Source organism: Diadema antillarum, unplaced genomic scaffold (genome assembly GCF_040938485.1).
Source record: "Diadema antillarum isolate AM-2024a unplaced genomic scaffold, OU_Dant_1.0 seq00001841_RagTag, whole genome shotgun sequence".
Classification (NCBI taxonomy): Eukaryota; Metazoa; Echinodermata; class Echinoidea; order Diadematoida; family Diadematidae; genus Diadema; species Diadema antillarum.
In genome coordinates, this window is record NW_027272513.1 from 1 (window position 1) to 24,908 (window position 24,908).

The 24,908-nt window shown below is 39.3% G+C and overlaps 1 protein-coding gene across 2 annotated transcripts; it reads right to left on the reverse strand.

Annotated features, from left to right (window-relative positions):
• Nucleotides 1–7,209: 7,209 nt before the first annotated feature.
• On the reverse strand, nucleotides 7,210–23,713 carry LOC139712677 (uncharacterized). 2 transcript variants are annotated; one of them, XM_071624479.1, is made up of 2 exons: nucleotides 23,605–23,713; nucleotides 7,210–8,903 (listed from the first exon to the last, which is right to left on the reverse strand). In XM_071624479.1, exon 2 carries the CDS (start codon nucleotides 8,778–8,780, stop codon nucleotides 7,587–7,589), a length of 1,194 nt encoding a protein of 397 aa, XP_071480580.1. In that variant the 5' UTR covers nucleotides 8,781–8,903; nucleotides 23,605–23,713; the 3' UTR covers nucleotides 7,210–7,586. The 2 variants fall into 2 exon arrangements, with proteins under 2 accessions (XP_071480580.1, XP_071480581.1); XM_071624480.1 differs by lacking the exon at nucleotides 23,605–23,713 and adding an exon at nucleotides 12,599–12,737.
• Nucleotides 23,714–24,908: the final 1,195 nt, after the last annotated feature.

A 24,908-nucleotide genomic window follows, 5' to 3' on the forward strand; every position in this document is an offset into this window, starting at 1 on the left:
GGTAATGATTCCAAGAAAAATAAAGAAGAACTGAGCAAAGGCCTAGTCGTGCATACTTTACAGATGAGACATTGTAGAGTCCCTTGCAATCTCTTTCGAGGCTATTCAAATGACTTGTTGCACTGCCATGATACCTACTACCATGATCCACAGCACTGTGAGGGTTAAAGCTATATAAGAGTTACTGGAGCAAAAGACACGATCCACAAGCCTACTTGTTTCTCCTCGAATGCCCTCCCACCCCCCAAACTTTTTCCCTCTTTAACAACCCTTGATTCAAATTCAGAATTGTGCTTGTTTCAAGTAAGGCAACGTTCAATGCCAACTCAGGTGTTCACAAAATGCGGTAGTGACGTTCTACCGCTGGCCTCCAGGGTAAGATCCGTCCTTGTTCACCGTTCGTTTACGACCATACCCCAAAACGTCGCAGGGGATGCCAGTGGAGGTGGTGGCAGTCCACTTAAATCACACAGGAGAAGAAACCATTGCTACTTCATGCATGTTGCCTCGAGGGAAGGAGTAGGGGCCTGCGGAAATTAGCAGGGTTCCACGGACCCATTTTTCAGGGGGCAACTGAAGCCCACTGACCAGCACATGATCATAAAACTTGCAATTGAAAGCTCAAACAACGATCAATCTGTATGAACTGTACTCATCTTATAACACTGCAGCACAAAAAGCATTTAATATTCTTAAATGGTATCTTTGTATCAAAAATCTAATTTCCCAGTGATCTTGAAATCATTTTTATGGTAAAGATTCATATCTCCTCTATCTAGTAATGATGTCTTACTCATAATTTTGATGTCAAGAATGACCGATTGCTTACAAATTCCATGACAACCTCAATTTTGTGAATGATTTTCTATTTCCTGCCATTGATCTCTCTAGACAGATTTTGGACAGATTTGCTACTGTACCACTTTGGTCGGATAGCTTGCCATGTGGAAGCTTGGCAGTTGGTTTTCAACCAGCATGAAATAAAGTAAGCGTGAAACCAGAATACTGCCATCACATTATAATCAAAGCATTAAAATTTCAATTCAAGACAAAAACTTGCCCTGAGCTTGCTATCTCAGGGTTCATACTCTTTCTCATTCATTAAATTCCATGACTTTTCCATGACTACTATACATTTTTTTTTACATGTTAGACTGAAAATTTGATCTCAAATCAAAGTGAAGCAAAGGGTATTGATTATACATATCTCACACAAATTACATAAAAACTTCTATATTTGCAATTCCATGACTTTCCATGACCTTTTCATGACAATATCAGTTTTCCATGCCTTTCAAGGCCTGGAAAAAGACTAAGCCAAATTCCATGACTTTCCAGGCTTTCCATGACCTGTATGAACCCTGTATCTGCACATCAGTTGTAATGATATCAACAAGTACAACTGCTTTATGTACAAGATCTAAAGCATCATTCTGTTAGCACTTACAAGTATGCCTTCTGACAAACCTTTTATGCTAAAATTCTCACAGATCCTGTATGCCAAAGTTAATGAGATTGGAGCCTGCCAGCACTCTCTAGACTTTATTTCAGCCTTTCACTTAAAACATCTAATATTTGAAAAACTCTCTCAAAAGAAAATTGGAGTTCATTGGCATGACTTCAAATGTTGATGCAACTTCAAAATGAAATGTCACTATGCATTTCCTTTGACAGCATAAACAACAACAAAATAGAACTGCAGAAGTTTCAATGAAATTGGATACCAAAAGTAAAAATAACCTAATTTCAGAGAATATTATGCTTCCATGGAACAACAAAAGAGCCAATCATATTTATGCAAATCAGGTGAGTTGATGATGTCATAGCATCACAAGTTTTCATGGCAATGGAGGATAATGCAACAACTTGGTAATAAATTGTAGGGAAAAACAACTTTATAAAAACACATTTTTTTTGGACAGTACCGTAAAGTTCGGTGTATAAGACGCACCCGTGTATAAGACGCACCCCTACTTTCGGACCTAAAATTAAAAAAAACAAAAAAACATGAAAATTTCCACGCAAATATTGCGTGTGTCATACATATTATTTCAGCTCAAAATTTCCCTAGAATGCAGCATGTATTTGCTCTATTTTTCGTTTCCTTTTATATTTTCTTTTAACGGTATTCATCGGACATCGGCAAAATATGGAAGTCGCAAAATGCGAGACTTGTCTCGGTACTCGCTTGCTATTGTTTTGCCTTTCAATCGTGGTACATGTGTCATGCATATCGTACTCATGAGTGTACAGTACGATCTTTGCTGTCATGATAGCAGAGGGTCTCGCATATTGACGCATGTCAGACTGGAAGGTTCATTACGGAAAATAAGAAAAACATCAACAAGTGTAGCAGAGGGATCATACGGCAAGACGTACGGTGCGTACGGTAGTACACTCATGCACTACCAGTAACGTGTGTGTCTTGTACCATGCTTGTATGCACAGTGCTAGCCTTTTGCAAAAGGCAGCTCGCTATAATTTCAGCACACGCACACAGAGAGCAATGGACTTGCACACACAGCGCGCAACGGGCAAGCGCGCTTCGATCCGATCGCTGTGTGCACGCGAGTCCATTGCAAAAGCCTCTCTGCAGCTGCTGCCTTTGCCAAAGGCTTGCTAGCTAGCTACCGTGTAGCTATGCCATTCTAGCTGGCCTCGTGAAATGAAGAGCAAACGAACGACATGGATATGCATGCATGCTTCACACATCGTTCATATTTGCGGTGACATAGTGTCGATCCTATGGCCATATTGATACTAGTACATTGATAAGTTTTACGGTATCGGTAATTTAGTAATGATACCTGTACATCGCGTATTCCAGCTACTAGGTTGGCTGTTGGTAGCTTGGTAGACTGACATCGGTAGCATACAGCAGTGCTGTTACAGCTGTTGTCTATGACCAGATTGATACATCGTTACTGCACAAGGCCGATGTAAGTTTATCTCGTACTTGCAGCTTTTGTGTGTGTCCAGATTGAAAGATCGCTAATTTATCCGTAAGTTTTAGTGATTGCTTACCTTCCAAACGTCGATGGGCATACATGGCCCCAAGTTGGCCTTATAAAATTGGGTGTACATGACGGATTTTTTTCCGTGATTCGACTGTACCCGTGTATACGACGCACCCCCGATTTTCAACGTTTTCCGACGAAAAAATAGTGCGTCTTATACACGGAACTTTACGGTAATCAGTCACTTTAGTGTACTGTTATGGCAATCAATACCAAATATACGTTTTCAATGATATACTTTTGAATTCGTTTTCAACTGCATATTTCTGAGTCCCTGTCTTAAAACCTCAAGCTATGTCTAAATTCTTTCTGAAGTCCAGATGCAAAAAAGACCAACAGACCCCCCAAAACAAAACATAACTGTAAGCAATCTCAACCCCAAATTTACAGCCACCAAAAAGAAACCGCTTTTGCCTTGGATATCCATCACCTGTTTACAAGACCAAAATGCCAGGAGAGAATGATAACAAAGAATATATGATTCAAATACCGATGGTACACATATCAACTGCCCTGAAATTGTGCTATAAACTGTGGGGAAACAATTACAGGCATAGTTTTTTTTTTTTGTGAGTGTTTTTGTTTTTGCTTTTTACTTTTTGTTTTCACCTCATTGAGCTCTGTAACCTTTAGCGAAAAGGGGACGAGAAAGTGCAGTACGTCCACTGATAACCTCACTGCCCTGACTTTTTTCATCTTCTTTCTATGTAGGGTGTTAACCAGCACTCTAAATTATTTACAATAATCCGGATTGCGGCAGCGGCCATACCGTTTAAAAAACCACCTGGGTTCCACGGCTCGGAAGATAAGGACCAATTAGCATCACGTATCAAACTCATTAAGTAGACACTTTCCCCATTTTAACCTCCTGGCCTGGTTTTATTACAAGATGGTGACTCGGAGTGGGGTGGGATGGGGTGGAGGAAGAGGAAAAGACAGGCAAGGGATGAACAAGGCACAGAATCTGACTTTGAATCAATTATAAAGAAACAGTCAAAATCTTGAAAATTTTAACTTGAAAACTTTTAAATCGGAATATTAAAAACTATGATCTGACTTTGGCATTTAAAAGTCAAGGGGAAAGAAGGGAAAAAAAACCCCTCCCCAATGGTTCCCTTGTATGGGAGGTATGCCTGTAAAAGAACATGAAACACAACAAGAACAAAAGACAAGGAATATAAACCCTATGTAGCCAAGGCACTGCAAGAAAATTCTCTCTCACCACAGCAAGGACAATGCACTGTTGGCAAGTAAAAATGCATATTCATATCACTTGCCCCACAAGTAGGTTTTAGATGCCCTGCTGGTGAATGGGAAAGTGGGACTGATAATACCTTGCCAACTATATTTAATAATATTTTTCATCAACAATGGAAAGACTATTAAAAAAGTGTAAAATTGGGAAGAGATTATGACCAATAAAAATGCTCTATTCCCATATATATCTTTATTTTATGAAATACAAAAGCACTGAGATCTATCCTCTCGCACCAGATACAAACACTACAGACCACCATTTGAAATGATTATAGCATGGTAAATTACAATATCTCAGATCTATTTTTGTTTGCACTGTAAACTGAATACTGATTGGTGCAGATTCAGTGGCAAAGAAAAGGCCACCTGCTGGCGGACACAATTAAATTTGCTTGTATAGCAACTGTGTCAAATTTTAGGCTACCAAGGCATGTGTGAATTTAGGGCCTAGATATTTCATTCCTAAAAGGTTTTGCATCATACAAAGTCGTAGAGGCGCCACTGTTCGGTGTTCTCTCAGTGATGATTTTCAATTTCTGTCAAGTTGGATAATAGCATCCTGAAGCAGAGATGCTGACATTTTGTGTGGTGTGAATGTTGGCTCTGAAAGAAAAGGATAATGACTGCATCGATCTGACTTCAGTCGCTAACAGTTCTTCCATCACGAAAAAACTGACAATAATGATGATCACTGTACACATTCATGCTGTAAACTATCTGATCTGGAATCATAATTTCATATTAGTTTTAAAACTTTACACCTACTCTCTTGAGCATTCCTTTTTAATGCATAAGTTTATGAACTACAGTTAACCCACACATTCTGCAAACAAACATAAATTCTATTACAAATCTCTAGAGCAGTACATTTGTAAGCCCTTGAAGGCAAACTATTGCACTATACAAGTGTAGATAGAGTGTAGGTTGAGGCTTCATCTGCAATGTCATTGACCTCAAGGACACATCAATCACTACTTATCTTGACAGGAATGTTGGTCAGATGCAATTTGCAAGTCATTTATTGATTTTTTGTTGTCGTTGTTGTTGCCTGGTCCTTTGTACTGCCATCATGGCCTCCATTGATTTGCTGTTGGCCCTCGGCGTTGATTTGCAATGATTTGCACCTTGAATGCAACGAATGCCATTAACTGCCTGCGCTGTATCTCTGCACTGGTACTTGTCCAGCAAATTAGAGAAAATAACACAATGTAGATTGGAGCCACAATCCACAGTAAATTAAACTTCTCACATTTTATAAACAGCTACATCTATGGATACTGTAATAGCCAGACCCCCAGTTCACTCTTTTGGATATACATGCAGTGAAATGAATCAATGTACTGGGTACTCTGCTAATGATTAATTCCTGCATCTGACAGCTTTAGTATACAAAAGAATCCTGCATACAAGCCATACCAAATCTGGACAATTATTGTGACTGTACTGTAGGAAATTATAACCCGTTGAGGACAGTTTGATTTTATTACTACACGCATTTCCCATAGACGCTTGCCCGAGTGTACTTGGGACTTGTCCTCAACAATTAATAGAAGAATACAACTATAGCTGTATAAAAACAAAATATGCAATTCCAAGTGTGAAATCTACCTGAGATTGGAAATTGGAAAGTGCCTGTTAGTAGGATCCTTCAGAGAATGTGGAAATCATTGGAAAATGGGGCCTAAATCTACACTTGTCACCACAAATCCCCATACACGTACAAAGTCCCCTTTTGCCAATTTCAGCCACAATCAATGTTTGCAAACATCCATTACTCCAATTCCTTTACATGTGAAGCTTACATTAGCCACAGTCACACTCGCAAAAAATCATGAAGATTAAGATTGTGAAGTCTCTTTGACATTTGCTCGTCTGTCCATACTGGCAGCCAAACTTCTTGACAAAGTGTTCTCAAAGTTTGGGTCACTGTAATGCAAGTGCACATGAAAGAGGAAGGAGAGCACCATCTGACAGCAAGTGACTATGACGGAATGATGCGCACACGTATTGTATCACAGCGGCTGCGGTCATACTCGCAAAAGATCGAGAAGTTTAAGATTCTGAAGCCTTGCAATCTTTGGATCGAAAAGGTTCAGGTCACTAATGCGCGTGCACAAGAAAGAAGAAAGAGTACGCCGTCTGACAACTAACAATTGTAACAAACCAATGCACACAGGTGCCTCGCATAGTGGCACTACCTCAAATCCACCAATCAATGCCGCAAACAGATGGCGGACTGGTCACATGACAAGTTTATGTTGTGAGCGTTCAAATGTCCCTAGTTTGAGTGGGAAGTTTCGTAAAAAAAATTCACAAGAAGTTCTACGGGAAATCTGCGGTCACTCTGGCAAAACTTTGAGATCTTAAAGATCGCGATCTTTTAATAAACTTCTTGATCATTTGCCTGTGTGACCGGGGCTAATACCTGAGAGCTTTGCAAGCACCGCTCGCAAACAGATGGTGGACTGGTCATGTGACAAACTTTGCGAAGTTTCAGTTGCTTGTGTTCACACAGCCCAGAGAACAAGAAGATTGGTGGGGGTCCAGAAAATATCTCCGAATGAGTGGGAAGTTTTGTGAGAAGTTTCGCAAGAAGTTTGTGGTCACACACTGGCAAAACTTGGAGATCTTAAACTTTGCGATCTTCTGCCAGTGTGACCATGACTATTGTAACTCGCACTTCATGCAGCACATTGGGCATGTTTCTACTGGATGATAAACATTTGAGGTGTTGCAAAATGATATTACGTGATGTGCACACTGGTAACACCTCATATTCTTCCTCAGTAGAAGCGCATTGGGTTATGGATGATGGGAGGTAATGCACAGTGATCCGTCGTCTACATTTTTAGGTAGTCGATGCAGGGTGCTGCATAATTTACACTATTTTCAGTAGAATAAGAGCAGGTAAAAAAATCTGCGATGTGCCGGAAATCTCAAGTTCGTAATGATAGATAACACGCATCATCAAACTGATCAGAAGGTGGCATGCACGTGACCTGATTGCTGACCTAATGCTATGCGACTTCCTACTTGACAAATTTTGCAAAGTTCCCTCGTATAACCCTGCATCTCCGCATACAATGTACTTCATTATTCAGTAGAAGCAGTTCAGGTAATAAAAAATAATGAGGTGATGCAGGTAACAAAAATTTGCAGTGATGCAAGGTGATACAAGGTGTCTGGCAGAATTATGGGACGATGTTCTCTAACCTTTAATATGCACATAGGTATGAAATATTGAAACATTTTGGTGGGGTAAATGATGGGACTTTGTCAATGGCACTCACCTGTACAGTGGAACAGTGTCTGTCAAACATCTACAGCCGAGTGTTCTGGCGTGTCCCTGGTTGCACGGTTGATGTCGCTGTAGATGTACGTCGTGTGGTGCGTGTCAAACGTCTCCTTTGTCGCCTGCTTCATCTGCGTGCACAGTCGCAGGATCTCCTTTCGTCGCATGAAGAGAATAACCAAGGCGAGGAATCCGATAATGCTGAGCACGGTGATGAGGAGAATGTAGGAGTCCGACAGCTGGTCATCACTGTTCACGTTTGTAATCTCTGTGCAGTTCAACTCATTTGCTTTGAATGAAACAAGCTCCTGGCCTTCGTGCACAAAGCTGCCTGGGGCGCACGTTAGTTCTTCCACATCCACAATGGACACTTTGGTCTCGTTGAGCCACTGAAGAAAGTCCTCCAGCTCGCAGTTACAGACCAGTGGGTTGCCTGTTAAATTGACAGTCAACTCGGGAAACTCATCCCAGTTCTTGAGAGTGTCCTTTACGAGATTCGGAATTTGATTCATGCTCAGGTCAATGAAAGTCAGAGCGGGCAGCCACGTGGCCTCGAAGGTCCCCGGAACCACGATGGCCAGGGAATTATTTTGCAGATGGATTCGGCTGAGGGCAGAGGGTCTTGAATCGTTCAAGGTGGGACTTTCGTCAAAGTGGAAGGTGTTGATATTGAGGGCGCTAAGCTGGTTGTCGTTCAGCCACAGCTCTTCTAGTCTCTCCAAGCCCCCGAGGGATAGCGTGTTTGTAAGCTTTGACGTGAGGTTCAGCACCAGTGCTTGATTCAGACTCAGTTCTAAAAGGTTTGGGAGACTGGTGAAAGTTTGGTTCGAGTCTAGTCTGAGGGCATTATCATCTAACACTAAACGCTCCAAAGCTGGAAAGCAGCTTGAACTAAAAGACCTGCTCGCTGCAAACTGTATCTGATTGTCAGACAAGTCCAAACTCCTGAGCGCCGGCAAGGTGCCAAACACGTCCTCGCAACCGCTCAGACTGCTCCGCGAGTTCTGCATGATCGTCAGCATCTCGAGGCCCTGGCGGACGTTTGCTTGCTGCAGGTCTGCGAGGCTCGGCCAGTATCCGGAGCAGGTCAAGTTCGAACCTGCGCAGCTGCACCTCGACGGCACGGGGCTGAGCTCACACGTCTGGTTCTCGGCAGAAGACAGGAATGGAAGCACGAAAGCAAGGCAGATGAAAAATGATCGCAGCGCACTCATGTTGGCTGGCGTACTCTCCCTTTGGTTCCCCTCTATAATGATGATGGTGGAAATTTCCGACTGAACAGTCCTCTCTCGTGAGTGGAGTTTCTACTTCACCGAAAGCATGCTGCCAGATCTAGCCTGCGAAAGAGAAGGTTATAATACAAGCATTTTAAGGCACAGACACCCTGTTTGTTGCTTGTGCAATTATACAAACAGCAACTAAAAATTATGTGGCTTACAACAATCTTAATAGATCTATACAAGCATATCACAATGAACTTCAAAAAGCTAACCATATTCAACATTTATATTTAAAAGCGTAAAAATTATCATTTAGTGAGCTTGACAATCGTTCAGCGAAGACAGCTTGATAAGCTTGATAATCTTTCTGCAAAGATAGCTTGTGCAATGATACAAACAGCAACTAAAAATGATGTGGCTTACAAGAATCTTAATAGATCTATATACAAGCATATCACTATGTATGGTACTTCACAAAGCTATAATCAACATTTATATAAATATAAAAGTGTAAAAATTATCATTAAGTGAGCTTGGTAATCATTCAGCGAAGACAGTGCTGAAACTTCAAATACATGTATTCACAACTTTTGAACGAATTGTCTGAGTTTTCTCAAACTTCCAGGGATGTATTCTAATACTATTAAATATTGCTGCATTCTTTCAGTCATGTGTAAAAGGTGAACTTGTCCATTTTAAATGTCACATAACGACAACTCACTCACATTGTATGCGAATCAAGCATTTGTGTTCGACTGTAACACAGCACATACACAGACACACATGTAGAGACAACAGAATATTATGGTTTGTCACCAGGGGATAACGGCACCCCCCCCCCAAAAAAAAAAAAAAAAAAAAAAAAAAATGAAATGCATGGTGAAACAACATTTGCTCTGGTCTTATTTTCTCCAAGGATTTACGGTAAGGGTTAGGGTTGTGATGGAGATTGAGATTTAGTTTATTGTGAGGATTAGGATTAGGGTTACGGGTATGTTTTAGGGGAGAATTTATGTTTGGCTTTATAGGGTGCATATATTTTATGGCAGCAATTGTCACAGGAGCAACTATCATGGAAATGAATGCTACAATACATGAGGATGGAAAATGCAGCTTCAACAGCTAGAAATATCCAGAATATCTGCCAACAACTGAAAAAAAGCACATGTATACAATATATAATATATATGCTCTATAGCTTGGAAACAGGGACTTGTAAGATTATTATTATTATCATTATTTTTTGCATGTGAATTTATGATTAAAATTTGGAGTAATGGAATAAAAATAAACATTATCCATTATCTGGAGAAAAGTTAGTGATTTCCAAACTTGGATTGGTGCAATTGCAATTTTTTTTTGCAGAAGGCAATTCATTTTTGTCAGTTATTAAGTCTGCACATAGTTGACTCATGAAATTTGTAAAAACAAAAATATTGTGAAATATATCGTGTATACAGTAATACGATTAGCTGTACTGGTAACTGTTGTAGTGATCGGTTTCAACTAACTACCGTTAGAGTAACAGTAGCAGCAGTAGTACTAATAGTTTTAGTAGCAGTAGTAGTAGTAGTAGCAGTAGTAGTGGTAGTAGTAGTAGTATCAGTAGTATGAACAGTACTGAGTCAAAGTAGTTTTGTACTGGTTGTTAAAGTACAGTTGTTGTAGTTGCACTGTTAGTACTTAACAATAACTTATACAACTGGTATATTAATTGATAGTGAATGAGCAAGTATGATAAAGTGATAACATCATATGAATAAAATAAAGAAGTCACTAGAAACATACTTGGTGAATGGTAAAATTAGAAACTGTACCAGTGGTCATAGAGAAATACAGCGTGTAGTAGTAGTAGTAGTAGTGACTACAAAATTTAATCATGAAGGTATTTTTGAAGGTTTAAAGGGGAAGGCTAGTAACTGATCAGTGGGAATCAGTGGGAATCAGTGGAAATGCTGGGAGATGATTGTTCCAATCCTTATGGGATTCATTCAAGAGTTCATTGTATCTATTGTTGTGTGAAAATGATTTGCTTCAGAATGGTCTCATATTCAAGTAATGTGCAGTTTAATGCTTCCAGGTTAGCGTCCCTGGTCAGTGATGGAGCATTAATCTGCACATTACTTGAATATGAGACCGTTCTGAAGCAAATCATTTTCACACAACAATAGATATACAATGAACTCTTGAATGAATCCCATAAGGATTGGAACAATCATCTCCCAGCATTTCCACTGATTCCCACTGATCAGTTACTAGCCATCCCCTTTAAGAATTCACTCTAGCAAAAAGTAGTATGAAATCTGTACAAATTAAATGTATGGAGAATATTTCTGTGTTTACTGTAGTAGTGATATCAGCAGTGATACCGTATGATGTAGCAGCATTGGCTGGCATACTGAACGAATCAAACGCATGCATTGCAGTAACACTGTTTTATACAGTGCGTAACCCTAGAAACATTAAAGGCTGCATTAATCTAAAAAATTTCTGAGGCAGAATCACAATCCTAAACACATTTGAGGCATTTTCAGGGGTTAGATAAACGCAACCGTCTTTTGAAGCGCATTTAGAAACGCCGTTTTGAAGCGCCTTTCAGAGGGCGTGTTGAAACAAGTTTTAGACCACGATCGCCGTTCTGTGAGCAGATAAACGCAATGCCATTTTGAAACGCGTTAATATCTTAAGGTCAAATCCCACCTGTTTCCGGATGTGTTCTCTGCCCATTATTTGTGTATGACTGATGAGGCATGTTTGGTGATATGCAGTTGACCTTTACTTCCCGGGTCAAACGGTGCAAAGCAGCTGCGCAGTGACACCACTCGAATAGCAATTGTAGGATGGTTAGATAAACGCAGCATCCCGAGAATCGCGTTTCAAACCACGTTTGCAAACACCGTTCCAAACGCATTTTGAAACGTGATTCTCTCTCTCATGTTAAAACGAAGCCTAACAGGTGGTACAAAGAGAACAGTAATTATTCAAAACCAGTGTATTTAACCTGTTAAGGATGAGCCTATTTTGCTGTAATATGAACATTTATTTCCCATGTAAGCCTGCCCATGTATAGTTGGGACTATAGTCTTCAGTGGGTTAATACACACAAGTACATTGTAGGCATGACATGGGACTTGGCTTGATCACTGGGGTGCCATACAAAATGTCTCTGCAGTATAAAACAAGGCTGATGCAATGAAAAGAAAACATCGGCACACTGTCTGCAGTGTGCGCGTCACACATACACAGGCACCTCCTCCATGAAGAGATCTATCTTTAACAAAAGCCCACTAACAACAAGGGGCATACTTGCAGCCAAAATTAGGATCAATTGGGGGGAGGGGGATATAACGGTATGGACAGGTATTGATTTCTAACACTTCCCAAGATTTGCCATGCAAAGACTGCAGGATGCCCCTTAGATGTGTATCAAAAAGTCATGCATGCAATTACACATTTGTATTCAAGGCATCCACACAGCATCACTGTTGCACTCAATACTGTCTGCAATCATTGGCCTGAGGTACAGTAGGGGTGGGGTAGAAGCAGAAAGTGAAGGGGGGGGGGGTGGGTTCCTACTTATGTATACCTGCAGGAAACATTCAAATGACTCACTGATATACAGCATGGTTGTGTGCTGTGTCCAGGTCCGATATACGGAATGGGCATACTCGATGAAGACACCTTGTCCACCTATAATGCATCATGATATCATCTCATAACATTGCTACAAACTGCGCAGCATTCCTGGACATCTCAAACATGCTTTCAGATTAATATGCCATTCCCCCCCCCTTTTTTTTTCCAAAACTTACCTCACTGAAAGTAGGGCTTTATAAGCCCACTGCAAAATCTGCCGAGGATTTGATCACCTAAAAATGTGCCACAGTTTACACTCTGTCATTCTGCTTGAGATGCATTCCATGGTCGGATTGCTCCCCTCCAATAAATGCTGTTGAAGCCCTGAGAGCAGGCAGTGCACTTTCAAATCCTCAGAAGAAGTAAAAAAGCGTGTCCGTTTTATTGCGACCTTTTTGAAACACTGCTGATTTATATAATACGTGTAATTCACAGAGGCGGCAGTCTATTCAAGGCATTATATGAGACTGACGTGCACACCTGTGCTTTTCTGGGGAGCAACACAACAAGCACATCTCGCATAACATTGGCACTTCTGCAATGCATGTATACATGTAGGCAGCAATGTGATTTCCAGTAACATGCTGCGGCATGGCATAGAACTGACAGAGAGCGGACTATAGAGGGCAGCTTCCACAGAGAGAAAAAGAAACAGTTCGCCTCAAACTCACTTGGCTATCAACCCAGGGCAAATTAAACTCTTTGTTACTGTAGGTATTAATGTGGCACGTGCCTGTTTTAATGTACCAGGCCATTGACCAAAGGCCCACGGGTACAACATGGGAAGAATGTTCTTTTATGTAGAGAGAGAGAGATATCTGAATAACAACAACAACAACAAAAATGGGGGCTTCAACTGCTTGTACACACAACTCAAGGTGAAAATTCACTTCCATGTACACTGTATGTGTAACTTGACTTTATCAACCTGAGTGAAATGTATCCGTTGTCACTTCCCTAAAATAATAATTACTATGACCCTTATACTTCCAACAAAGCTACCATGGTACAAGTTTACTGTACCTTCTTCAGGTATGTACAATTTGCACACGGGTGTGTATTCAAAGTAGGATTAGAAGCTCAGGGACTTCACAAACTTATAGCAAATTGTGTGTGTGTGTGGGGGGGGGGGTGGAGATGTACGTGTGCCTTGGCAATGGAGGTTTCAAATGAACAAATAATATCAAATGTCAGTGCATTAAAAGGCAATCTAAGCCTGCAATGAGGGCAATGGTCTCTTTTATTACAGCATAAAAGCGGAGCTACACAGTTTAATAGGGAACATACAATGGATCTCTCATAGTAAATGTTTATAGTCATTGGACCGACAGCTCCACCTCTACAGTAACTGATGCAAAACTGCTAACAAATTTGAACATCTCATTTAAACTTTTCTGTCAAATACTTTGCAGAGTCTGGCTGTAATTAAGAAAGGCATTTTAAAGAGCACATTACACTATCAACCAGTTGAGGACAGGCTGATTTTCCTACAACACACATTTCCCACAGACACTTGCCCAAGTACATGTCATACACAGGATTCATTCTCAACGGGTTACAAGTGTGTGTGCTCTGTCCTCTCTGCCTCTTCTACGTATAAAGTTAACAGCAAGCGTCTGTCAATGTCCAGGTCCCACTGGTGCAAAGTATAAAACATGGAATCACATAAAAATAAACCATTTACTCTCATTATGCCAAATACATGTAGGTACTGCTGATGCTACACAACGCGTAGTGTAGATTGAAATCTTGCATACTTTTGAACATTTCTTTACATTGAAACATTGGGTCCCATGTCCTGGAACCTGAGGGGTACTCTGTTGCCCCTCCCCCCCCCCCCCCCCCCCCCCCAATAATTTCAACCAAGTGCTGCCAGATATAAATCTACCATATATCAAACTTAACAAAATAGAGACTTATAATGCTTTTCTCTTCCAAGAACACAAACATGTAGTATATATTTTCCTCTTAAATACATTTTTAAATGCCTTATTTATTTGCCAATTGGCATATCCACTGGAGTGCTTGCTCAGCCAATTGGCATCTTACAGTGTAGGTGGAAACTACAGTACGTAATTGCCAATGCATAGATTACCTAATCCCCTTTAATCTTTAATCTGTCACCATGACCTTCTTATTTGACTGACACACATTGCAACATTTAAGTGTTATTGCTAACTTTACGATCAGGTTCATCAGGATTAAAAGAATACCAATTGATGAAAAAGCTAGGGAAGTTATATAGCTAAGTGCCTCAGTGCATAAAGAGTTAAAGGGATGGTATAGTTTTGGTTGAGATGGGAAATTTTGATTTTAACTTTTTGCTGAATAATTAGACACCACATGTGTAATAATATCAAAGAGCATACAATTCTAACAGGTATTCTAAGTTTATTTGATGAAAATCAGTTTGAAATGGCTGAGAGATAGTAAAACAAAGGGGTCCTAATAAAAGGTGGGTCCCACCTTTAATAAGAACCTTGATCTTGCTTTTAGATACCTCTGCCATGCAAAAACCAACTAAAACTACACCATTCCTTTAAGCTTGCTGTGATGGGAGTTGCGCAATGACAAACAAAAATGACAAATGAAAGAAAAGAGAAAATCTCCAATCTGTTTTCAGGACAAGCATATTACATCAGCTCACTGGAAATATGTTATAGATCTGAAAAATATCTTGCCACACATCAGTACAAGCACAGCTTTCAAGAAAAGTTCAAATTTTAGAACAACATTGATCAAGTGACTACAACGATGTTTCCCTGCAAATGAGAAATAATCTCACTTGCAACATGTCTTAGAAAATACGTCAAAGGAGGCCCATGGCTGCAAGAAATCATGTCTTGGAGTCACATTTATGGTAATCACATTTCTGTGGCGCCGTGATATTTATGATGAAGTGCTTTGGTTTTGACGGTACCTGGTTATGTGGCCTCATGATGCTTGCAAATGAGTAAAATATTTCCAGAGAAATATCATCTACACCTGACACACAATTCAAGCCCGCACATGTGGTGTTTGGAAAATATGAGTGCAAAAAGACAAAATTCTATGAATTTTGATAATACATTTCACTATAATTAGCACACAGGATACCCTCAGAACATCACTATCTTGATCAGTGTCACTGCTATTGTACGCGAAATACCTGTTTTCGGTGGCGATTGGGTTGAGAATAGAGGTCGGTATCTGGGGCATGAGTGCATGCTGTTTTCCAGGCTGGGCGTGACTTGCGAATTTGACGTCAGACTGTTGTCATGTGCCTCGTGTACGCCAAGTGACACTCAATTTGGGTCTTATGCGGCAGCGGACGGATGGGGGACGAAAACAGGGAGCCGCATCTATTACGGATAGATCTCAGCCCCACAAAAAGGTGTAGTATTATAATTTATGATAAACGCCATTCTTCTAGGCCAACTAATGCCTGAGAGGTTTAAAAGTACATTTGTACCACCCTAGAGCTCTGTCTGTAAGAGCCAGCAATACTGATTGGTAGCAACTTTGGAGATCTGTTGAATTCTTATTCAGTGTGTGGTACATGAATAGGAAATGGGAGCTTGATTGGAACTGACTGCAAGGCAGGATACACTGTACACTTGTAATAATGTATGTTTGTGTTTTGGGAGAGGGAAGGGGTAGGAAGGAGGGGATCCGGTGGACAGGGAGTGGGGTAGGAAAAGATGGGATGAGGGGAAGGTAAGGGGCTCAGATTGTCCGGTATTTGGCGGTTTCTCTGAATTTGAGTAATTCTGGGAATTAATCAATATATTAATTAACATTAATCAATATGAGTTACAATGAAATACAGTACATGTAACAGCCTATTACACATACAAATCCCAATGGTATTTAGACTACTTCCATGTTCAGAATATACAGCCCCACAGCTACATGTGTACTGGTGAAACGTCTACATTGTATGGGTGAACTGTCCATTCAGGTTGTCACTAATACACATTACAAGCGATACAGTTTAACCTTGTTTTCCTATCAATGCAACAATAATTTACATTTAAAGAACAGAAGTACTGATTATACATGATAATCAACAGGCTTGTCAAATGTTCATGCAGTTTTATCATTTACCCTCAGGGAAATGTCATGTTTTTGTACCAAAAAAGACAAGATCTTCAGCTGATCATCAACTCTGAAGCATTACTTATACGCATAAATGTACATGTGATGGCGAATCGATGAGCAAGAATTTTGATATTACTCCCCCTGTAGAGCAGCCAAATTGGTCGCTCTGGGGAATAATTTTGGAAGTGGATTTCTCTGGCGTCTATGATTTCCTGCAAAGACAGTTCAGGAATTGCATGTTACCTAGTCGAGTCCCCATCGCTCTCTCGATCCCCCCCCCCCCCCCCTCTCTGGATTGATGGCAGAATAGCTCCTGGCTGATGATGTTGTGATGAATAAAACATATTCCTACATGTAAGAAAGTTTTCCCCCGGGGGGAATATGTAAGTCTGCATGTCTTGGCTCAAGCATCTATACGAATGAAGACTGGCGGTGGTGTGTGCAGTAGAAAAAACAGAAAGAAAGAAAGAACGAAAAGCACATGCTACCCAAATGTGGGCCTATTCTCATGCAATGCAATGCAATGCACTGCCTGCCTGCCTGCATTATCCATGATGCGTCCTGGCGTGATAATGTGTCATGTGACCACTAGAATCTTGTCGGAGCGGAGCGGGTACGCGGGATCCCCGTGAGGGATGGCTAGAGTGCGCCACGAGCCACAGTCTCCCATGCTCCAGAACTGGGCCAACATCACTCCAGACATAACAAGATTTCTTCAGAACTGCACATTATAAATATACAGCATGGGGCCTGACAATATATTTGCCTTTCTATGTGTCCCCAAGGCTGTCCTTTCAAAGTTAAAGGTATAGCCCTGGGAAGGGCAAAAACAAAATCATGTTCCACTATTTGGAATATGCCCCAATATCAAAACATAATTGTCTACCAAGAAATTTGTCTGGCTGGCATGATTCCCCACGAATATGAGTTATTTTGGAGTCGAGACTTATTTTCAGATCAGAAGAGTTCCAGCTTGCGGGTACACAACTTAGTTTTATCTTTGAATCAATAATCTAGTGCCTTCCCTCGTTCAGTTGGAGGAAGAACATAAATTCAAGATGATCCATTGTCCTTGCTTTTGCAAAAATTTCGTGACAACTTACTTGAAAATTTACTCCCACACAAAAGATCAATAAATACTGCTACGGTCCAATCAATTAAGCTCCAACCAGGATCAGATATGTACGCACTCAGATTGTAATACCTTATGGAGTAATGGAATACACTGTACAGTCCTGTTCGTGTACCTTTCTGGCTAGTACAGTATGTCATTTCACAACTGAAATTGTGTCATCAAAGCAACATTTCACACATACGGTAGATGCATAGGGGTGTCCATTAAATATTTGAATGCAGAATTCAACATTTTCTGCTAAAATATAAAAACTATATTTTACCTTTAACCCTCCCACAAGCAGAATACTCTCAAGTTCCATTGTCATTGTGCACAAAAAAGGGTTACTCTTTGGTACTGGCACTAAGTAATAGAGTTGATGTGGACAAAACAACAACAACAACAACAACAACACTCAAACTTTGATTTACATTGTAGATACACGTGTACATTTATGAGTTTCAACATGACTTTTCAGAATAGTCCATCTCCATCCCCCAAATTATGTTTCCCTCAAACACTTCACTTCTTTCATTCTTATCAAGTGTACAATGTACCCTGCTTTTTGATTTCCTATGTTATACTGACATCTCTTTCCTTAATCATATTGTACCTACATGTACAATGTACAGTGTATTGTACAAGTGTAGGACTGCACAATAACCCATTTTTCTACTGGTCCAACCTGCCTCTCAGACCAGTAGCTACCCAGTTTTTCAATTTTTTACTGGTCCATTCTTGAAAAAAGTTACTGGTCCAACAGTGATTTTTACAGGTCCCGGACTGTCGAACCAGTGCCAGTGCGCAGCCTTGCTGATGTACAATTGTACAATTGATTATGTTGGAGATGGAGAAAAAAATAAAGTTGATCTTGAATCAAACAATAGTTTTAGCAAAACTTTCATTCAAAGATACAATAGGGCTGAAAATAAGGCTACAGAATTTTGAAGTTTGTCATGAATGTTATCCACAATTATAATTTTGGCTCAAATGCAACTTAGATGAGGTGGCGATGTTTGTTTGTTTATTTATTCATCGTAAAATCACAAAGTAATAAAGATGCAATATCAGAAACTGAAGATAAAGTGTAATGGATGGACTGCCCTGCTCAGCTCAGCCTTCATGGTCTTGCTGGTCTTCCAGGGGGACCAGCTGCACATTAACAATCACATTTGAAACTCAGCACAATGATATCGATGAAACTAATTATCTGTACTTGTCATACACACAGTAAGTACATACGCATTCATACATATACAGAATAATATCATACAGTCACAATACTGACATATCAGTGTAAAAAAAAAAAGAAATACAAGAAGCCTGTTGAGTTAACACATCATTCTTTTCTTCATTTTAATAGTTGGTCATGTCTGATGTTCTCGTATGATGTGCAGTATTACATTTTTGTATTTGATATTAATATGCAGAAACTAAAAAAGAAATAAACTACTCCAGGAAAAGAAAATATTTTGAACATACATTCAGTACATTCTTTCTCATTATCATTATGGCTAACTTGCACCTGGTTGCTAAGAATATCAGAATGCATATTACTGATGTATTTTGATGATGTCATGGTGGAACTGCTTGAAAAGATATTGAAAACACACTCAACTTTAACTGACTATAAAATGTGGTACATTTGAAGAATGATAGCATTAATACAGTTGTAACAACGCTTTTTGTTTTATGGCATTTAAGAGGCCACTTTTAACTCTCTGTCTCCTGATGTACACTGTGACCAAAAGATAAAAGATCTAGGCAATTTAGCATTACCATCTAGGTCTTTCTCGGAAATTCTGAATATGTGTACAATACAATTTACCTCCGCTCAAAAAAAAAAAAAAAAACCACTGCTGATTAGTTTAATTAACGAGTATTCCAACTTAATTGTAGGTATCAAGATGTTCCACACTTCCTTTCAATTAAGTCACAGATAGACATCAGAAAATAAAATCAACAAATCATTCCTCATGAATCATAAAGCTCACATACACACTGTATGTGTCTGTTACAGACGTACACGTTACAGATGTACACTTTTGAAACAATAATTAACTACTTAATTATAACAGAGGAGAAGTTTCTTTATGATTGTTTCAGAAGAGGGTTATGAGCTTGCTTTGCATTAGTATTTTCCTCTTTATTGAGTGCTTTCTTTTTTTGAAAACTTAAAAAAACATGTGTTTTTTTGTTTTGTTATGGACGTACATGGCCCAATGGGCTGAAATAAACGATTACTAGTAGTACAGAGTAATTACATGGGCCAAATTGATAGTCACTAACACATTTTTGTTTACTTTAACTAAACTCTTTAAATACACAAAACCAGAAGTGGAAATTTCACATTTACTGAAGGAAAATATAACAAAAACAATTAGATAGCATTTGGGAGATCAAAGTGCCCCTAATATTTTCTCGTGTTTGAAAAGGATTTTGTGACCTTGACCTTAGCACAAATTATTTCTTTTAATTAATGTGTCATTTAGCTAGGTGTGTTCAATTTGAAAATTTGGCCTGCTGGTTGACACATTTATGGAATTGCCCATTATCTATATAATCAGAACACATGAAACATGGCCCTAAAAGTACAAACATTATACAATAAGAAAGGAATGCTTAACACAAAGTCAATCTTTAAATCTTTTCAAGTATCTCTGCCCTTCAAACCTGCTAATTTTTTGGTTTTTTGTTCATAAAGGGGGAAGAATGACAACACTGTCCCCAAACCAGTACAACACTGTACGTGCAAGTACATTACATTCTGAACATGTGCTGCCGAGTAGTGTGCTTAATATGAATGCCTAATGCGACATGTCATATTTGATCGCCATTTGCTGACGTGAATGGGGCATGCGGCTGCCTACGAGAATTCCCCTGGACTTAGAAACCGCGGTGGTGAGGCGATGTGTTTTTATGCGTCTGACTCTCACTCCCCCCACGACAGATGCAGGGGAAATGGCTCGGCTGTATAAGATGAGGAGTAAGGCAAGATGTGGTGTAAAGCTGTGGAAGAAACTCAAAGCTAACCTGTCTACTGTAGGTGTTGCCCCATTTTTCTACCCGTGCATAATGATCTCCTATTTGGTGACACTTGATGACACTGCAGATGCACACATTACTATAAAAAACAAAATATCGAGTCAAAAGGGGCCTGAGCTTTCGATCCTAGCAGAATCTTCGTCAGAGGCACAAAATTTCCATGTTTCTGCCTCTGATGAAGATTCTGCTAGGATCGAAAGCTCAGGCCCGTTTTGACTCCATTTTACTCCATTGGCTCGCCACTATTGGATAAACATTTTTTAGCAGCCTTTTTGCTACACTTGCTAAACAAAATATCCCTACTATTTGAAATGCATGCTGAAAAGTCTCATCTCCATTTGTAAAAAATATTTTGTACTCATCAATATGATCGACGCAACTGTTCAGTTTTAGTGCACCCTTTATAAAAATGTATCCATATTTGTGCATTTTGTCATCTTTGCAAATTTAATATATTTCGCATGAATGAAGCTCAGTGTGACAAGATCAAAATATATGCATGATTGTTGATATGAAATCACTTTCATTGACATTTTTTATTGTTATGCTATGTACACAATGACCATTTCAGAAGGAAGCTTTATTAAATAATACACATATAAATGAGCTTAAAACCCAACATGAAAGAGGAATTCCAGTCCAGTTATTTCAGCATTTCTGATAAGAACTTATTACTAAAATCTACAAATACAAACAGTGAAAATTTGATGAAAATCGGATATAAATTAGGGAAGTTTTGAAAAAGTAAAGCTTGTTAATTTCTGCAGAACAGTACTTGTACATTCGATTTGAGTGCAAGTGAGTGAGCTGGTGATGTCATCACCTCACAATTTTTTATTTATCATGTAAAAAAAAATGTTATTGAAGTGCAAAACATGATGTTACAATGTATTTCTGGTTGAATAACTTCAAAATAATAATGACCTACAACTAGATACATTGTATATAAGGATTTGTGACTAGGGCATCCATAATTGTGTTTGAATGAAAAAATGAAAATTTCACAATTTTACGTACATTGTACAAGCCATATGGCAGGTTGTGAGGGGACGACATCATCGCTTCACTATTTGCATATGATATTGCATGTTCAAGATTTGTTTCCTGAAATATAAGCACAACTTCAAAATGTATTTAAACTTCCATATTTTCCATCAAATTTTGATCAAATTTTCATTGTTGTGTTATGAAAATATTAACTTTGAACTGCACTGATAAACTAATCGATCTGTACCATAACACACATCTACATTGTATGGCAAGTTGCTTGTCCCACTATTTCTTGGGGAAAGCATAAAATTGACAAGTCACAAGATTAGTTCCAATGTGATCCAGGCATATCATGGCCCCATTTTATCAAAAGATAAAATCAATGATTAATTTCCTTTCCACACAGGCTGCCATAGACTTAACATTTAATCAATCATAAAATCAATTATAACTCTTCATAAAACAGGGCCCTGCACTTTCACTGTTTGCTTTTTAAGTCTTCACGCAATGTTATCATATCATTTGAGACCCGCAAAAAGAACCTATTCACTGATGTTTGCTCCATAACCGCAAGTACCAAAAACAGAATGCCGTTCTCCATCTGCACATGGTTTTAGTTTGGAAGCTGTTGGACATCTACATGTATGCACTCCAAATTTTTATGTTGTGCACATCATTTCCCCTTTTTTCAAGTGACAAAATCTTGAAATTCAAGTAACACAACATGTTGATTTCAATATGCACTTTATCTTCACCACACTATTGAGCCTGGCTTAATTCGAAAATAACATGATCATATTAAAGTAGAACATAGGACTTTAAAAATGAGTGCACGCTAATATTGTTCAAGAATCCCCCCCCCCCCCTTTCCTACCCCACCATCCTCCAAAAAAAGACACTGCAAAAGAAAAATATATAAAAGCAAAATTGTTCAATGTGTACAAAACAGATAAACAACCTCCAACTAACAAAAAGAAAAAATACAAATTATTATGATAATATGCAGCTTGTTCAATTATTGATTGTATCCCTAAGAGCCAGCTGTCTGTTAATTGCTTAAATACTCATTTGCTATTAAACATTAATATCAAAGAAAAAAAAAACACCTCGAAAGGTTTTAAATGCTGTAGACCTTTAGAAGGGATGTATCACTATGTGCACTCCAAAGGATTGGCCTGTATAGACTATCATGGGGGATATGTTCTGTGGAATAGACGAAATCTCGCTTCATGGAATCCCTTCCAGAGAACAGCAAAAGTTTTTAAAAAAGTTCGAAAACTCCTCCTGAATGACAGGTTTTTCAGTCTCTATGGGTGATGATTCCATCACTTGTGGATACAAATACTGTAAGTGTTACAATGTAAACAATAGCTGTTGCTTTGGGTCTTGTACAGCCAGTGGGCTGGCGAAAAATGGAAATTGGACTGTGATAATTCTGATATGATGAAGATCTTGAGATTGTCTTTGGGTTGTTCTTTGAAAGCCAAATAGAGGTATTATAAAATACTAATAAAAAGGCACATCCTGTTTAATTATGATGATTCCCGTTTGTGCAAAAATCCATCTTTTCAATGCTAAATATCACAAAAGCATTTTTTCCCAAATCCTAATTTCTGAATCATATAAAGCAAAATAAAATATGACTACCAGAACTAGAGTTATTAAATGAGGTAGTCTAATCATCATCATCACTCGTATGCGTGTGTATTGACGCTAGTCGTGAACCATCGCTCGCCCGCATGCATGCCAGCACTTTAGGGGGTAGAAGAGGTGACTCACCCCCTCTTCTTCAAAGCCGCTCACGATCAGGACAAAGCATCTCATCTCTCTCCCTCTCCCTCACGCAGCGGTCAGGGAAATATCAGGCAGCACGACCTGCTGCACAAATCATAAATTCATACGAATTCACGGAACTTTCCGATGGCAATAACCGAGTTGCATGGTAACACTTACCAAAATGTGTGTCGAAAGTAAGTCCTCCAGCAGAGTTAAAAAACGTACTTCGGTAAAAGGAGCAGCTTTAATTCCAAATTAGCAGTCCATGTCCACAGGGTTGCACAGTGACAGTAGTGTTGATGTTGCCCAAGCAACTTCTGCACAATTCATACACTGTAAGCATGCATGCTACATACACACGCCACAAGACCTTTTTCGCATCCAAATTGAGGTTCTATCGCATTTCATCAACATTGCACCGCACGAAACTCTTTCACACAGCTTGTGATGGCGCGCCACTTGTACGCTCACGTACACAATTTCGGTGAAGCCAGGGGTACCTGGCACCTGCACGGGTGCTTCGCTTCGCAGAGGGGAGCGCGCCAGCACTAGTTTACATCCAGTAAAATACATACAGTAGTCTAATCCATTCAAAACAGGGGTTGACAGGAATCTTCTGCACAGATTGTGTAACTGTTGATCTAAAAATTCGCACTTTTGGTCGCTTTAATGCGCTTTTTTGTCAATTGAATCTTCTGTCTATACTGGTCTGAGTGAATGCACAGAAGTAATGATTTCAATACTCGTCACATTGTTGTTACAAATGCGGATGGGGATTGATTCATTTTCAAGTAAACCATCATACTTAATCGAAATGTATTGGTCTATAAATTTCGTCGGCTAACATCAAACACTTTTCAAGTTCCCGCGGATCGCATACGATCGAGATTCGCTCGCAAAAAATAATCTCCACCAAGTGCCAATGAAAATGCAAAACAGAGACGCATAGAGCGTTAAAACATTTGAAGATTGCAAACATCTGGTTCGTAATGAATAATGTGAATTAGTGGGCGATTTTTGAGGGCATTTTTCTGTCTTGTAGGACGCAACTTGACAGCTACAGCGTTTGCGGCAGAGTATTCTAGTGTCCTACGAAAGCCCAAATATAGAGGTGGATTGAGTGAAAGCAGCGATATCAGTAGAACACATCACTAAAATTGAGGAAAATTTGACATGTGATTCAAAAGTATTGCATTTTTAGAGTTTCAGTGCCGCCATCGCTGTTTGAAAAGACAGTTTGTGACGTCACTGCAGGATAATATGATATAAAGAAAATATACACAGAATTCAACATACCTACTAGAAAAATGAATTAATTTGAGCACTTGACTTGCCTCTTTCAGAAAGCCACATAACGAAACAATCCTTAAAATGTACCACTAACACATCCATGGAATGTGTCATTTGCATAAAATATGAAATTTTGTGGAATGGTCTAGTCTTTAATATCTCGATGCCCTGCAGTGATGTCACAAACTATT

Bases quoted from the DNA above. Each gene is read 5' to 3' on its own strand.
- LOC139712677 (XM_071624479.1), bottom strand. From the start codon at position 8,780: ATGAGTGCGCTGCGATCATTTTTCATCTGCCTTGCTTTCGTGCTTCCA.